This window comes from Pleurodeles waltl, chromosome 7 (assembly GCF_031143425.1).
Source record: "Pleurodeles waltl isolate 20211129_DDA chromosome 7, aPleWal1.hap1.20221129, whole genome shotgun sequence".
Taxonomy (NCBI): domain Eukaryota; kingdom Metazoa; phylum Chordata; class Amphibia; order Caudata; family Salamandridae; genus Pleurodeles; species Pleurodeles waltl.
In genome coordinates this window covers 531,290,630-531,308,498 of record NC_090446.1, presented here as the reverse complement: position 1 = coordinate 531,308,498, position 17,869 = coordinate 531,290,630, and the positions used below count along the sequence as shown (strand labels likewise).

The 17,869-nt window shown below is 42.5% G+C and overlaps 1 protein-coding gene across 2 annotated transcripts in view; it reads left to right on the top strand.

The window, feature by feature from the left end:
• Positions 1-13,174, top strand: part of MFAP4 (microfibril associated protein 4) — a 467,131-nt gene extending 453,957 nt beyond the window's left edge. The window contains exons 6-7 of one of the 2 annotated variants that reach the window (XR_011205540.1): positions 10,681-12,411; positions 12,614-13,174. Coding sequence is in view for 1 of the 2 variants with exons in the window: in XM_069244249.1 (XP_069100350.1) it covers positions 10,681-10,928 (248 nt within the window). In the remaining variant the exon portion in view is untranslated. Of the gene's footprint in view, positions 1-10,680 lie in introns of both variants that reach the window. The other variant, XM_069244249.1, reaches the window with a different exon arrangement.
• Positions 13,175-17,869: the final 4,695 nt, after the last annotated feature.

Below are 17,869 nucleotides of genomic sequence, written 5' to 3'. Positions count from 1 at the left end.
AAATTTAAAATGAAAAGTAATACAGTTGTACATAAGCGAGACGATTTAAAGCGCCACACCATGAGCATGAGCGTGAAGGAGCACACAAAAGGAAACAGAAGTTCGCTCGCAGTCAAACGTATCTGCAGTTATGCAATTATCAATGTGACAGGGCCGATGTCAAGCAAAGCGCTCAACTACTGCCCAGCGAGATCTCGCTGCATAGGAAATAAAAAGAAAAAGTAGTGTTGAAGCCATGCAGAAAACATGAAGCCTCGTATGTTTTCAGTATTTGGCCGGAGCTCTCAAGGAGGGCTAACCAGTGGAAAAGGCATGACATATGCATGTGTTTCATAAACGAAATCAAGCATTTTTTAAAGGCAAGCCCACGAACCAAAATAACTTATAGGCATGCAGTGGGCTTGGTTAAAAGCCCACAGAGAGATTACAGCAGGCTAAAGCACTTGCGCGATCGACCCTGAAAAAGGGGCCCCAAAATGAAATTTTCCAATTCAATTTTCCATTTTAAAACTGAACAGCAATACAGTAAAAATGCCTGAATGGAATTAAACCAAATTTAGCAGAAAGCTAGATTTTGATCTAGAAAGCATGCTTTTGTGATTTGATGTAATTTTTGAGAAACAAAGGTTAAAAAATGTTGTATTTATTGATGATTCTGTGGGAGGCCCGTGACCATACAACTTCAAATTATGTAGGGCTGGTGGAACTCACAGAACTTCACTCCACCTAATTACATGAAAACTCCACGAGATTCCGCTGAGTTCTGCCAATGGGCAGAAACAGCATGTTGTGCTGCTTGCGCTGTGATTTAGCACTGAAGGCTCATTCCATGCTGGTTTTTCATCACAGAAGGCACCACGCATTGAGCAATCCCAAAGTTTTCTCACCAATAGTTTCATTGCAAATGTTGCAGTGATATTATCAATGATGTCATAGAAGATGTCATGAGTGATATAATATGTGTGGTAATTAGCACTGCATGTCAAGGGCGCAAGTTAGTTACTTTAGGGCACAAGTTCTAGGTACTTGAGATAACTATAACTGGTGAATTTATGTGGTTTTTAGAGTTTAAAAAGTTACGTTTGTTACTGAACATTTCAACTAACTATAACGTTACATTAACCTTTGGTTTTTCAGAGGAATTTCTAATGTTTCTTCAATGTAAAGTAATATCTTGTTACCAAATGTGAAGCCAATCTCCCACCACACACCCCGCAGGCAGCCAAACCTCTTCCCCACCCAAAGCCCACCCTCTACATAAATCGGATCTATTATCTCTCTCTAAAAATTACCAATAATTTTAATCAAATGTATATTTCAGTAATAAGTTACAAAAATATTTCATAAAGTTGTATTGAACTACATGACTTTTTACACAGTTTATATGATTATATTTTGGGGATGAAAACTGTGAAAATAAATAGTCCGAGATATAATATTTTTTCTTTAAGAAAAAAAATAAAACGAATATATCTCTACCTTTTAACACCTCAAAAAATGTGACGGTAATAATAACCATGTAAATGGCTTCTATCTTATGTGATACTTGTTTAATACATAAAATTAAATAATGTACCTGGTCCCTAGGTAACACTGTCATCCCAGCTGTAAAGCAAAACCTTCAGCCAGGATAATGCTTTTGAAAAATGTAAGTTCTGCTGGGGTCATGGTTTTAATGACCTAGGAGACTTACTTTTTCCATGGGTTGCTGGGGGGCTGTAGAACTCCTTATAGCCCCCACAACATTAAAACAATTAGGTGATGTTTATGCCCCTTCCAGGGACACCACAATAAATACAATGTATGTAACTAGGCCTCCCAGGACACTGTGGGGTGGTCCTTGAACGAGCAGTGAATAATGAACCAGCAGTTGTGGCTGCTCATTTATTTTTCATTTCCTGCATGTTTTTTTCTGGGTGTCCCAGGCCCACCCACGACACGCTTGCATGGGGAGTCCCAGAGCCTCTGAGGCCCCCTACAAGCGGCCCCATTTCATGGGGCTGTGCCGGGAGCTGACATTTTTTTCTTCATCTACAGGGTGCCCTGGTGCCCACCCAGGACACCCCCCAAAAATTAATATTTTGGGGGCTGGCTACATTTTCCTTTTTTCCAATAATATTTGACATGCCTCAGTGCCCATTCCTGGCATGTCACAACTAGTCCAGTTATTGTTTTTTAAGGTGGGGTACCCCGGTGTCCACTGGGGGCACCTCACAGATAGCCCCTTGTTGGGAGCTACAGGGGAGGGCCAGGGCCAACGCAGCCCCACCAGCTCCCTAGCTTGTAACTTTGGTGGGCAGTGGAGCCAGTATTTCTCCAACCCTATATGAGCAGTTTTCTTTTGTTCCTGCTAATGGAAGCAATTCAAATGATTTCCCTAACAAGATGGTGGGCAGGGAAACACTTTGCTCTCCCACTGGGCATTAGCAGCTTTGTGCTCCTGCTGATTGGGAAAACATATGCACTTTCTCTTCCCTGCCCGCGCTTGCCGGCTTGAAGTAGACAGTGTTCCAGGGTTGGGGTCCCTGGGATAGAGTCACTGAGCCAGTCTCCCCTTTATGTAAAAGACGGGCCCTGGGGCGTGGCGTCCCGGGCCTCTTGGAGGCTTGAGGAAGAGGGCCACCTGCCCCATTAAATATATGCTATGCCTCTTTGAAGCTTGGGGAGGGGTCCTTGCACCCCTCTTTCCTTCAAATGTTATGCACCCTCCCTTAACTCCTTGCCGGCTATGGAAGTAATGGTTGCGTACATGGCTGCGCCTCTCAGGTGCCACGGACATAACCATTACTTCCGGTTACCGACCCTCAGGGGAAGTGCTAGCGCTCCCCCCAAGGACCGCCCCCACACCCCCAGGTCAGGGCTGGAAGGGGAATCGCTTCACCTTCCACCCTGACCCCCCCAGTGACGTCTGATGACGTCAGCACACGATTTCATGCTGACCTCATCAGAGGTCACCTCCCATCGCGGACAAATGCAAAAGCATTTCTCTTCTGCTCGGGAGGAGGGGGCCGGCAGAGGCATGAAAGGAAAGGAAAGACCTTTCCTTTCCTTTCATGTCTCTGCAAGCATTTCTGCTGTCTGATCGCGATGCGATCGGGCAGCAGAAATGCCCACTAGACACCAAGGATTTTTTTTAAAAATGGACTTAAGGGGAGTGGCCCCTTGGACAAGGGCCGCTCCCCAGGAGGTCAAATAATTTTTGGGCCATTTCTGCCCCCTGGACTAATAGCCCACCAGACACCAGGGAAGATTTTTTTTTCAAAATAAGAGGGCGGGGGTACAGCCATACCCCCACCCCAAATAAATGGGGCCAAAGTTGTTCTGCACACCAGTGGGCAGATGGGGCAATTACCTCCGATCCACACCCCGGGGGCAGAAAGTCTACTAGATGCCATGGAATTAAAAAAAATAAAAATAGTGGGGTGGTGGCTACCAACCAGTATGGGCCTGGTTACGCCCCCACCCCAACTGAAAGGGGAAACAGTCTTTCAGCTCTCCCCCCTCACACTAAAACATCTTATCCCACGGCAAGCAAGAGAACATTTGATTATTTTGGGTTTTGGTTTTACATTTGGGCCATGAGAGCTTGGTAACTCTCAAAATCATCCAACTTGGAATGGTGAGGGCTGCAGACTTTGGGACGCTGCCATGTAGAAAAATTCACAAGACCTAGACACATATGAAAACTAAACATCTGGATGCTTCCAGGGTGGTGTGCTTCACATGCACCCCACACCATTTTCTTACCCACAATGCCCTGCAAATCTCCCACTTTGCTTGAAATCACACATTTTTCCCATATTTTTGTGATGGAACATTCCGGAATCTGCAGGAATCCACAAAATTCCTACCACCCAACATTGTCTCATCTATACCAATAAAAATTCTGCTGCACTTGTCAGCCTAAAAATTAGTTTTTTTCAAACTGCTCTTTTGGACCCGCTTTGCTTCCCCCTCAATTTTGACATGTTTTTGGCTCTTCTCTGTCACAGGCACTTGACCCACCTACACTAGTGAGGTATCATTTTTACCGGGAGACTGAGGAGGAGCCTAAGGTGATAGGAAATTTGTCCCGGTGCGGTGATCCCACACAGAAATGTGGGAAAAAAAGTGATTTTTTAGCTAAATTTTAGGTTTGCTGAGGATTCTGGGTAAGAAAACATTGGGGGATCCACTCAAGTCACACCTCCTTGGGCTCCCTCGGGTGTCTACTTTTCAGAAATGTCTGGGTTTGGTAGGTTTCCCTAGATGGCTGGTGAGCCCAGGACCAAAAACGCAGGTGCCCCCGCAAAAACAGGTAGTTTTGTATTTGATCATTTTGATGTGTCCATATAGTGTTTTGGGGCATTTCCTTTCGCTGGCGCTAGGCCTACCCACACAAGTGAGGTACCATTTTTATCAGGAGACTTGGGGGAATGCTGGGTGGAAGGAAATTTGTGGCTCCTCTCAGATTCCAGAACTTTCTGTCACCAAAAGGAGAGGAAAAGTGTTGTTTTTTTGGCCAAATTTTGAGGTTTGCAATGGATTCTGGGTAACAGGACCTGGTGAGAGCCCCACAAGTCACCCCTTCTTGGATTCCCTTAGGTGTCTAGTTTTTAAAAATGTGCAGGTTTGCTATGTTTCCCTAGGTGCCGGCTGAGCTAGAGGTCAAAATCCACAGCTAGGCACTTTGCAAAAAAAAGCTCTGTTTTCTTTGGGAAAATTTGATGTGTCCACGTTGTGTTTTGGGGCATTTCCTGTCGTGGGCGCTAGGCCTACCCACACAAGTGAGGTGCCATTTTTATTGGGAGACTCGGGGAATACTGGGTGGAAGGAAATTTGTGGCTCCTCTCAGATTACAGAACTTCCTGTCACTGAAATGAGAGGAAAAATAGTTTTTTGTCACATTTTGAGGCTTGCAAAGGATTCTGGGTAACAGAACCTGGTGGGAGCCCCACAAGTCACCCCATCTCGGATTCCCCTAGGTGTCTAGTTTAAAAAAATGTGCAGGCTTGGTAGGTTTGCCTAGGTGGTGGCTGAGTTACAGGCCAAAATCTACAGCTAGACACTTTGCAAAAAATATGTCAGAATTCAATGTACAAATGTGATGTGTCCATGTTGTGTTTCCTGTCGCTAGCATTAGGCCTACCCACGCAAGTGAGGTACCATGTTTATCGGGAGACTTGGGGGAATACAGAATAGCAAAACAAGTGTTATTGCCCTTTGTCTTTCTCTACATTTTTTCCTTCGAAATGTAAGATAGTGTGTAAAAAAGACATCTATTTGAGAAATGGCCTGTAATTCACATGCTAGTATGGGCACCCCGGAATTCAGAGATGTGCAAATAACCACTGCTTCTCATCACCTTATCGTGTGCTCATTTTGGAAATACAAAGGTTTTCTTGATACCTATTTTTCACTTTTTATATTTCAGCAAATGAATTGCTGTATACCCGGTATAGAATGAAAACCCATTGAAAGGTGCAGCTCATTTATTGGCTCTAGGTACCTAGGGCTCTTGCTGAACCTACCAGTCCTATATATCCCCACAACCAGAAGAGTCCAGCAGACGTAACGGTATATTGCTTTAAAAAGTCTGACATCGCAGAAAAAAGTTACAGAGTAAAACATGGAGAAAAAATGCTGTTTTTTTCACCTCAATTTCAATACTTTTTTATTTCAGCTGTTATTTTCTGTAGGAAACACTCGTAGGATCTACACAAATTACCCCTTGCTGAATTCACTATTTTGTCTACATTTCAGAAATGTTTAGATCTAGCATTGGTTTCACACCCATTTATGTCACTAACTGGAAGGAGGCTGAAAGCACAAAAAATAGTAAAAATGGGATATGTCCCAGTAAAATGCCAAAATTGTGTTTAAAAATTGGGTTTTCTGATTCGTCTGCCTGTTCCTGAAAGCTGGGAAGATGGTGATTTTAGCACTGCAAACCCTTTGTTGATGCCATTTTCAGGGAAAAAACCACAAGACTTCTTCTGCAGCCCTTTTTTCCCATTTTAAAAAAAAACAAAACACCATTTTCGTTCTATTTTGGCTAATTCTTTGGTCTCTTTCAGGGGAACCCATAAAGTCTGGGTACCTCTAGAATCCCTAGGATGTTGGAAATTAAGGACTCAAATTTGGCGTCGATTGCTTATGTGGACAAAAGGCTATGAGGGCCTAAGTGCGAACTGCCCCAAATAGCCAAGAAAAGGCTTTTCACCTGAGCGGGGAAAGGCCTGGCAGCAAAGGGGTTAAATATATGCCATGCCTTTCCCTACTGGGCCCTGGCTCACCTGTTTTTTTTTATATGCACAGGAGCTGCGCTTTAAAAAAAAAAAAAAAAAAAAAAGCTTGTTGAGGGTCCTCTGCAAATTTGCAGCAGAATGTTTTAAAAAAATATATATTTTTGGCCCCAGCTGGCAGGCCTAAGGGGTCAGGGTATCCCTACGCTACCCCCATGTCTTTTTTGCATTTTTAGGACTCAGGACTGAATCCTGAGTCCTAAAATGGCTGCCACTATTTCCTAATTGATGTGTTGGCAGCCAATCAGATCTCAGCAGATATGTGGGGGTCCACAGATCCTCCACAGCACTATAATTTTGCCAAAACTACTGTACCCATTTACATCATAACACAAATATCACTCTTTATGGATCAATACCTAGCTTTCTGCCAAACATGGTGTTAATCCGTTCTGCGGTTTAGACTGTAGCTATGTCTAAAGTTCCTTTTAAAACATGAATGGGGCACATTTATTTTAGGACCCCCATTTTTTCTTGACCCTTGCTTGAGTGACCACCCTAAAACTTTCCATGCACAAACTAGTCAATAAGTAGCACTTTCTTGGAAAGTTTCATGGAGATTTGTCTCATGATGCCAAAGTTATTAGCAACACAAAAAAGGTATTGCCACTGGGTAATATATCTATCAAACAGCATATTTAAGAGCAAAATGCCTCAATTTTAGTTTTCATGCTACTGATACATTAAAAATATTTGTAAAGTTTATTTTGATAACAAAGGAAATGTATTTACATGTCTAAATATACTATAACTGTTCTTCTACACCAAGAGTATTGCTGAGGTAAACAAAAAAAACTCCATGTTAAATAAACAAATCAGTTCCCCTAAGAAATTGTCTTATACTCCAGTGGCTATTTTTAAACAAGCAGCAAATGCTCATGAGGAGTAACACAAATCAGGGGCCTTTTTGTTGCCTACTTTCCAAAATGACTTTCAAAATTAACTTCGGTGCTGCAGCACCTCCCCCACCCCTACTCTCTGCAACACTCTGATGTCATCTTGATCAATATCAACCCACTGCATTTTTAAAGATGTGTCAATCAATCAGTCAGGAAATTTGCAAAGCGCACTACTCACCTGTGAGGGTCTCAAGGCACTGGGGGGAAGGGGGAGAGGGAGAGGGGCGCTGGAGTCCTGCTACTGCTCGAACAGCTAGGTGTTGAGAAGTCTCCTGAAGGTAAGGAGGTCATTGGTCTAGCACAGGTGGGTGGAAAGAGTGTTTCACATCTTGGTGGCGAGGTGCGAAAACGATCTGCCGCCGGTTGTAATTCTGTGGATGCGTGGGATGGTTGTGAGGGCGAGGGCGGCAGAGCAGAGATGTCGAGTCGGGGTGTAGAAGGAGAGCCGTCTCTTGAGGTATTCTGGTCCAGTTTTGTGCAGTGCTTCGTGAGCGTGGGTGAGGGTGGGTGTGTGTAACACTTTACATAGACCCGTTAAAACTATTACATTTATAAAATCCATAAATATGCTACACAATTTAAATCCATTAAATAATCCATTAAATATAAAGTGCTGATGAAGGGGGAATACACAAAGATGTAGGAAGCCTTCTAAATACATCATTAAAATCAACCCCGCTAAGTTTCAGTGCATGTATTTGACTATTTTAATTACTCCATTGAAACTGTTGTATGTGTAAAGTCCCTATAAGTCCCTATGAGGTGTTATAAAATTGAATCTATTAAGACATTAATACGGGTGACTCCAATAGTACAGTCAATGTAAATAAAATAGCTGGATCAACATAGAATATTAAAATACTTTGGAATTCAATTATATCAAAGTTATTGGAAGCGCAATCCTGACTGGTCATCTTCAGCAAACTGAGCCTTCAGCTTTACTACCACCGCTGTGTTAAATCATAGCATCACAGTCATACCTAAGCAGTACGTCCAACAGAACTTGCTTTCACTATAACACCTTAATGTTCCATAAAGGGGTTGTAGAAGAGTCATATGCAACCTGTTAGATATTTAGCATGCAGGGTTAAAAATGTCACCAGACTACAATTAATTTATCGATCAGACGGATCAAGCACTTTCATTACTGCCGGCTGACAGGAGCGGAACCCACTCATAAGGAACACTGGTCTCGACAGTTGACAACAAGCTTCCCTTAGAGCCGAGCAGATACAAATCAAATGGACCATATCCTCCGTCCAGCACCACATTACCTGCATACCATCTCACCACCGTTCTTCCATGCTCGTTGGTCCGCTAAGGACGGTTAAGAACCCTAACCATATGGCAAGCAGCTGGCGTTTCAGATGTACTGGGTTGATTGAACTCAGATATTGTGCTGGTGCTAGTCTTCTGTAATTATGCATAATTATCCAGGCATACGACCGGCCTGCAAATTTATGCTTGTTGTCCAACAAGGATTGCAGCCTGGCTTCTTTTTTTAATGCTCCACAGAGAAGGGAATATGACATATTAGAATCCCATAGTTGTACTGTTTGTGTCTCTTGGAGGGAATATTCCAAATACCCATTGTATACTGACTTTGGATTATTAGCCACAGAATTCTATAGTGCAGCGACTAGTTGACTCTTTTTATTTCCCCTAATTTTATACCAGGTCTTAATCGTATGTAGTTTTCTGACTAACTACTGTTGTTTAAGACCAAATTCTAGTCTAACTTGTGAGGGGAGGCACTACAGGGAAGGCAAAAAAACTTGCTTGTATATTTTGAATTGTTACTGGTCCAAAATTAATGAATCTTTCCCATATAACGCTGCACGACCATAGGTTATGGCTGGTAATAGTTTTGCAAATATGACTGTCAGTAAGGGTTTATACGAAGGCCCGTTCAACTTCCTAGCCAGGGCACAAAAGGCAAATGTCAAGGCTTTGCATTTCTGTTGAATATGTTGCTTTTGCGCTGCAAAGTTCAATTTATTATATATGTTGAGGCCCTGACTGATCTCTGAGTGACTGATCTCTTCTAGCACTGTATTGCCTAGTTTAAGATTAAGCACAGTACTGAAAGTGCACCACATTGACATAGTTTTAAACTTACTGATGTTAATTTCCTATTTATTTATTGCTGCAAAGTTGCTCAGAGTGTTGACTATTCGCTGGAGACCCACTCTTTTATGACTCAATAAAACTTTATCATCTGCATATGAGAAGTGCGATATAGACAGGAGTCCCAACTTCAGGCAGTGTGAGTTTGTTGCATCCAGCTTCGGAGAAAGGTCAGCCATAAAAAGATTAAACAATTGCAGGGCCAAGACACACCCTTGTTTGAGGCCAATTTTTGTTGGAATCCTCAAAAGTTTTGTACCATCAGCTAGCTTAATCTGCACCTAGGTTTTGTCATATAGCATTTCTTTGCCTCATAAAGTTCTTTCATGCAGGCCCCAACTTTCCCCAGAGGATGGTTCTGTCCACATGGTCAAAAGCACTTTTAAAATCTATAAAACATAAATGTTGTTTTTTCTTTTGACGATTTGATTTATCAGCAATATCGCTTAATGCAAGTATGTTTATCATGGTGCCATACCCTTCCTGAAGCCGGTTCGATTCAGAGGAACTATGTTGTTAGAATTAGGCCAGTCAAGAAAATCATTTAAATTCAAAGAGGCAAAATACTTAGCTTCAGAGTCAATGTGATCAGCCTGTAATTGGCTGGATTTGATCAGTCCACCCCCCCATTTGATTATCGGATTAATGATAGAACCTCTTCAGCTGCCTGGAATCGCTCTACTTAGTTTGGCTTCAGTGAAGAGGATTGCAAGTGGCGTGGACCAAAATCCCGAATCTACCTTAAATATCGTCTGTGATAAACCATTAGGGCCAGGCTCACAATCGCTGCGCCCCTCCTTAATCACTACATTTACCGCCTTTGGGTCATAACCCATATAGTTCTGCAAGTTTACATCGGATGACAACTCCTGACTGGTGAACATGCTGGTCAAATGGGTTACCCGTTTTTCTTCAGGAATTGACAAATAGTTAATATCTCTTGCCATTCTTTCGATACCGTTAACCATTGCCCAAAAGGTCCTGGATGTAAAATGTATCCAAAATCTACACTGCATTCGCTTATCCTAGACTAAAAGTTGAATATTATTGTTGTAATGTTTGGGAGTTGAAACCAAAAAGTGGCTCTTGCAGTCAAGGTGTGTGTAAGGTAAAGAATAACTAAGACATAAATGTCACGTAAGCTACTTATACATGTGAAAATTAATAAAGAACTATGAACTTAAGTAGCAGGTATAAAAGGTAATTCCTGCCCCCAGATCTTTTATTTATTGTCATGCCCTCGCTGCCGTGAAGAATAACTATATGACTTGCCTTGTTTGCAGCCTGATGGAGATATGGGGAAGTGAAAGTGTTATTGTCTTTCCCAATTAGTCATTGTTGAACCATTTTGCTTTTTTGTTCTTTTGTAGGAGACGCCTTGTCCTATCACAGTGGGATGAAGTTCACAACCATGGACCGCGATCAAGACCTTTATCCCTTGAACTGTGCAGCCCTCACTTTGGGAGGTTTCTGGTTCAAGACTTGCCACGCAGCCAACCTCAATGGGCTTTATTTACGGGGAGCTCAACAAACCTATGCCAGTGGTATCAACTGGTATCAGTGGAAGGGCTTCTCCTACTCCCTGAAGGAAACACAGATGAAAATTCGGCGTGTTTAATACCCTGTATGTGAAGAACTGTGGAAACAGTGATAACACGGTTCAGTCACAATTATGCATGCTACAGAAATTACCTTCCATTGTTAACGTGCCAGTTTATCTTTGCTTTGCAATATTTCACAGTAGGCTTTGGCCAGGATATTATTCCCATTTCTGGCCTACCAAAGTCATAATCAGACCCTTCATTTTTATAATCAGATTTTACCCAGAAAGGGAGAGAGAAAAGCAGAAAAGTGGAAAGGAGGAGAAAAGGAAAGACAGAAAAAACAGGGACAAAGAGAAAAAGCAGATATGAACGACAACCTGCAAGAGTGAGACAAGGAGCAGGGGGTGTCTGGTGGTGGATGTATGAGGCACAAGTTTGAATACACACTAGAAAACCTCGATATGCAGTACAGCAGACTTTCAGTAGTGCCACCAGTGTCTCCTTAGAAATAATTTGGTCCCACCACATAATAATTATTTTATTTTGTTTATTTATTTATTTTAGAATCTAAGCACTAGAAAAGAGTATGGAGGACGACCTCACTGGGACAAGAGAGAGGGAATTTGAACTATGGTATTGAGCAGGTGAAACCCTGGAAACCAGTCATGCTTTTGCCCAATCTTCTTTGAGAACAAGTGGAACTTTTATATTTACCATAAGTTAACTTTCTTTGGTCCCAGCAAGGTTGATTCTACCAAGGATTGTTTCCAAAGCAGTCCATACTGCCCCAATCTATAACAGAAGTTTAATATTGTGTGACAACATAAATCCACTTGAAAGAATTCATTCAGATGGGGGAGACTGGTAAAAGTTTAGAAATATAGAAAAGATTCCTCATTTACAAGAGGAGCATTGTGGAAGGAGACCTTAAGGGTAGCTCCCTACGGATAGTAGTGAGCTTTAAAGACCAGGCACGAACGAGTAAGCCCATAATTTTCCTTGTGTGGAAAATGTGCACCCTTCTTTCCAAGTGGTGGAAAAGTGGTGATTGTGTTAACACTTCTTACAAAATGGAGCGTCCCTGTATTGGACATCTTTCCACTAAATCATGAGTCTACTCATTACAAGCCACATAAAGGGCTCCAGAATTAGATGGCGAGGTGCTCAGAAGGAAAATTAAAACATGGTGAGCTGCTTCCTGTGCATATGTGACTCTTAATCTTCCAGTAGATCTGAGAGGGAAGTAAGAGCATCCTAGATCAAAAAACAAACCAAAAGCCAGACCCTTCCAGTAGGCATTTAAATAGTGTTTGGGTGTGCATGCCCTAGGCAAGTAAAAGTACAATTAAGACACTTTTAAAAAAAGCATCCAACAGAGCAGAGAAATATCAGATGCTCTTTAGGGAAGCTCTGCAGATGTAAAGCTCCACTTGTAACCTGCTTGTCTCCGATAAGAGGTTCATTACAAGTAGGTAGGAGCAGTATTTTCTGGATTGGGGGTTGCGGTTGATCCTGCCTGGCCGGTGCAGAGTTTTACTGGCTGGGCGACTGCACCCGGTAAATCCAAAATCTTTGCTGCTGTCTTTTTCAGTCTTCCCAAAGCAACATCTCTTTCTCCCTCGAATTACAAAAAAAGAAGAGTTAAAAATCCACAAATTTAAAATACACTTTGGCTTGCATTAAGCAAATTTTGTATGATGTACGTGATTTTTAGTCTGCAAAATGTAGCAATGTTTCTAAAGTGTGTTTCCTTTTAAAGGCAAATTGCCAATTCCTTTAAATGTTTGTTTCTACTTCTTTGCTCTGCTGCACATTTATCCAAACAGTAGCTCCACCCTTCAGGCTGCACCAAAAATCTCCAAGATTTTTTGATTTTCAAATGCAGAACGATTTTTTTTTTTTTGTTGGTCCTTGTCAGATTCTGCATGTTCTCCAAGTAACAATTTCGGGGGCGTTTTGGTGAACATATGAAACCTTTTAACCATCTCTTGTTTGAGACCTCGTCCCAACCGCCCTGGTGTTCCCAAAATGTACCAAAGTCTGTATTGCATCCAAAGCCTTTCTTCAACCACTCTTGTGTGTCCATTGTTCTGTAGTTAATACTCAGCCTCCCTTAAAACCATAGCAGAAATGCAAATAAAAGTTGAATTACTTTTTGGAAGTTATTAGGAGGAGACAGTTTCAACTAAGGAAGTTATGCTCTTCACATATGTGTTTTTATTGGTGCAAGGGAATCGTCTAGTACAGACTGTTGGTTGGCAGCAGTTATTCCTGTAACTTACTTGCGTTGTTTTTCTGCCAATAAACCTTTATATTAGAAGTCTCTGTCTGTGTTCATGAGCCCCAATTGAATTGATGGCTTTAAATTAAGAATTCGGGTTTGTTTGTTTTGATATAATGTTTTTTAATCAGTAGACCAGCTAGTTAAGAAAATCGGGCCCATGTTTAATAAAAAGTGGTGCATCAGCTATGGTGCGCCACTTTTCTTGCACCCTCCCCCCCCCCCCCACCGGCACCTAACAACAATATGGCCGCACCGTATTTATTATACAATGCGCCATGGGGGTTGTTAGCACAATATCCTCAACATTTTTTAAGCTATTTCGGCGCTTTGATACACTAGCATCAAAACTTTTGACGCTAGTGCAGCAAAGTGCAAGGAGGCCCATAGGGTACTATGGGGGTGTCATTTTAATGTCTGCTCTGAGCAGCTGTTAAAAATGACACCAAAAATGGCACAGTAAAATCTTTTAAATTTTACTGTGCCATTTTTGCGGACCACCTGGCGCCGGAACGCCCCCCTTACATACATTATGCCTGCTGCAGCCATAATGTGATGCAAGGGGTTACAAAGTGGATGCATTGTCCCACTTTGTGAGTATAAAGTGGCAGAAAAGCCACTTTAGTGACGCCTTAGTGTCAAAATAATGACGCTATGGAGGCGCTAAGGTGGAGCTTGGGGCTCTTAAATATGCCCCTTGGTTTCGATTTCTTGATTGACGGAGAGAGAGGCTACGAAAGCCACTTGGGACGGGACAGAGTCAATCACCTTAGGTATCCTATACACCTCTGTCCAGAAGCACGTCCATGTTGACATTTTCCATGATGCCTTTATCCCTTTGTCCAGTGCTCATGGTGAATTTTTAGAGTTGAGGAACTGGCAATTAATCTTTTTTTTTTAGGTAAAGAGTTTACATGGGGCCAGCGCTAAGGGGAAGCCCTTCCGTGAGTACCAAAAACTCCAATCTCTGATTAGGTGAATGCAAGGGTTTCAAATTTTAGAGAGCTAGTGTTATGCAGTAATATCATGTATACATTGATTGTTCTCACCACCAAAACAGGTAATTTACTCAAAAGTGAAGTTCATACTGAGGTTTAGCCATAGACCTCAATTCACCAAAATGACATGAGTAGCGGAATTGACACACACTCCTTCTGATCCCAATGACATCAAGGTTGGATTGCAACAGTAAATAAGCCCACGCACCAAAATAAAAATAGCCCCCATTTGTGAATTAGATAGCTAAAAAAAAGTTGTTTGCAAATTGGGGCCCTGTTGACCTTGCTAAGACATCCTGTATAAGTGTTTTGCAAGGTATTGAAGAATGTATGGATTTAGGACTGCTGCAGGCAATATGTGTTCTAAGATCTGTAAAATCAGTAGAAATAACTAGCCCAGCTGATAAAACCAGCCCACAAACAACCCAGAAAATGGCCCACACACAGGCCTGTCAGACCAGCCCATCAGGCACTGCTTGACTGCCCTCTAGGCCAGTCTGACCCTAGCTCTGATGTCTCCCAGAAAATGTCCCATTTAATTTGATGCTGATGACCTCACCTGAGTTACGCCACTAAAGGTAGGACCCCTGCAATAATTTCAAGACTAAAAAAATGCCACAATATTTAGTAAACCAGATACATGACTACTTTATCCAAAATATTTTAACTAATATGTCAGACATGCACCCACTACCTACCCACGTGCAAACAGTAATTGCCAATTACAGACATGCAATCACAACCTAAAATACCTAGGCTCAACAAATGAATGACTACAAACACATACAAAACAACAAAAAAAGGTTATATTTCTAGGATATTGTGCAATGCAACTTAGAGCTTCTTCTTGCTCGGACAAAGTGGTGAACGCTGATGACGTCTAGAGAAGACAATTGTAATATGCACATCCTGCTTCCAAAACTCTGAACATCCACAGACAGGAATCCCAACCTCTGCCAGTGCAAAATCCACTGCTCAGCCACAGCGCACACAACCACATTGACTCAGCATCTGACATCCACAGGTTAATCTACAGCCTCCAGTGCTTCTATGTCTATTTATCAGTGAATATAATGAAATTTGATGTTCTGCTTGAGGTGATCACATCTCTCATTTTGTGGAATTCAATGGCATTAATGTTATTAACTTTACATTGATGAAAAACGGAGGGTGTTTGCTGGGATTCAATTCAATCTGCATGAGGGTGAAACACAGAATCCTGTAGTCGACACTATGGTCTTCTGAATCACCAGCTCTGGTTTATAGTAAAGCAAAGTGACAACACTTCTTAGCAGCTTAATATTAAGTAATTATTTTTTTTAAATGGGGCAACCCAGTAACCTGGGGCCTGGGTAAGTGAATGATATATCAAAAAAATGTTTGGTTCCTCTGGGGGAAGGATATGAATTAACTTCCACGACAGTGGTTGTACCATAAAGAACTTTCTGTTTTGTTGCTGTTTGTGAGTAATATATCACATTTACTGGAAACTTAAATTCAACAATTTAAAGTAAAGTCATCGAGGTGCTCCTGTATAACTGCGCAGTGTGAGTGAAATATGTGTTAGTGTTGCAGTGCTATGTACATGAAAACTAAAACCAAACTGTGGTTAAAAGTATCAGGTCTCAAATAAGCACCTATACCCATAGGTACTGTGAGCCTGCTGAATTTTTCAGTTAATCCATAATTTCAACCCCAATTAAAGAAATGAATTCAGGTGGGTCATCATCATGACAGAATATTGAAATAGGAAGCACCTAGAATACAATACAGAAAGCATGTATCAGTACTTTTCCCTCCATCTTGTCAGCATCTATTAATTCAACAGTACAACCTATTGTATGGTTATATTATCAAATTCATATTTAACATGAGGTCACTACTTCTTTATGTGATAGTTAGTCGGCCTCTTAAGAGATAGAAACCAAATTTACATAAGTAATTTAGAAAATAAACCAATTTGAAGACGTACTCACCCCTATTTAATTGTACTCAGACACATCCTAGTCGTGTTAACAATAAAACTATACCAAATCACCTTCCATCTCATGTAGCCCTGGTGTGTTGTTAATAATACCACTTTTTTACTTTGTTATGTAGAGAAAAATTATATATATATATATATATATATATATATATATATAAAGGTAACTGTCTTATTGTAGTTTTCAAGGTCAAGGCTACTGTATAGGGTTTGAAAATATACCTGAAAATTGCTTTATAGTTACCTAATGGCTTCAGGACGGTCTTAGATCGTTCCATGAAAATGAGCGTTTAAAGTCCTTTTTAAAATTTGTTGGCGTGGTCCTATGTTAACCTCTCCCCGCCAAGGACGTAGGCGTGGCACTCAGGCACCATGGACGTAACCACTACGTCCTGGTTTAGGCCCTGGGGGTAAGCGCTGGCGCTCCCCCTCAGGGCCCCCCTCCCAGCCCCCCAGGGCAGGGCTGGAAGGGGAATTGCTTCTCCTTCCACCCCGACCACCCAGTGACGTCTGAGGACGTCAGCACGCGATCACGTGCTGCCCTCATCAGAGGTCACCTCCCATCGCATTGGAAGCATGCTTCCACCGTGAAATGCTCAGCATTTCTCTTCCGCTTGGGAGGAGGGGGCCGGCAGAGACATGAAAGAGGGCAGAAAACCCCTAGACAACAGGGATTTTTTTTTTTTTTTTATATATGGGGAGCGACCCCTTAGGCAAGGGTCCCTCCCTGGGGGGACAAATTATTTTTAAGCCATTTCGTCCACCCTAGAGGGCAGATTGGCCTAATATAATGAGGGCCGATCTTCTCCCATGGGGGGGGGACAGAACCCACTAGACGCCAGGATTTTTTTTTATACTTACGCATAAGGGGAGTGACCTCTTGGGCAAGGGCTGCTCCCCAGGGGGCCAAATTATTTGTAGGCCATTTCTGCCCCCGCCAGGGGCAGATCGGCCTAATATAATGAGGCCAATCTGTAGGCTGATCTGTCTGCAGTGGTGGCAGAAAACCCCTAGGCACCAGGGATAATTTTTCTTGTTTATTTTTTGTTGTCTATATGTAGGGCGCGACCCCTTACGCAAGGGTCTGTCCCTGGGGGGGGCAAATTATTTTTAGGCCATTTCTGCCCCTGCCCCCAGGGGAGGCAGAAACCACTAGACACCAGCAATATTTTTTTTATTTACTTACGCATAAGGGTAGCAACCCTTTGGAAAAGGGCCGCTCCCCAGGGGGGGCAAAATATAAAATATCTTTAGGCCTTTTCTGCCCCCTTGGGGGCATATCGGCCTATTATAAACACCACTAGGCACCTGGGATTTTTTTTTGCGCCAATTTCACTCAAGGGGAGCGACCCCTTAGGCAACAGTCGCTCCCCTGAGGATTTATTTTAGGCCATTTCTGCTCCCCTGGCCTATTTCTATTGGGCCGATCTGCCCCTGGGGGGGGCGGGACAGAAACCACTTAGGCACCAGGGATTGGTGTGTGTGTATGTGTGTGTTTTGTTTGGACAAGGGTCGCTCCCCATGGGGGCACATAACTGTTGCCCATATCTGCCCCCCTTGGGGGCAGATCGGCCTATTTTTGGAAGGACCATTTGCCCCCAAGGGGGGCAGAAAGCCCACCGGAGACCAGGGAAGATTTTGTTTCAAAATAAGAGGGTGGGGGTATGGCCATACCCCACCCTAAATAAATGGGGCTAAAGGTGTTCTGCCCACCAGTGGGCAGATTGGGCAATTACCCCGATCCACGCCCGT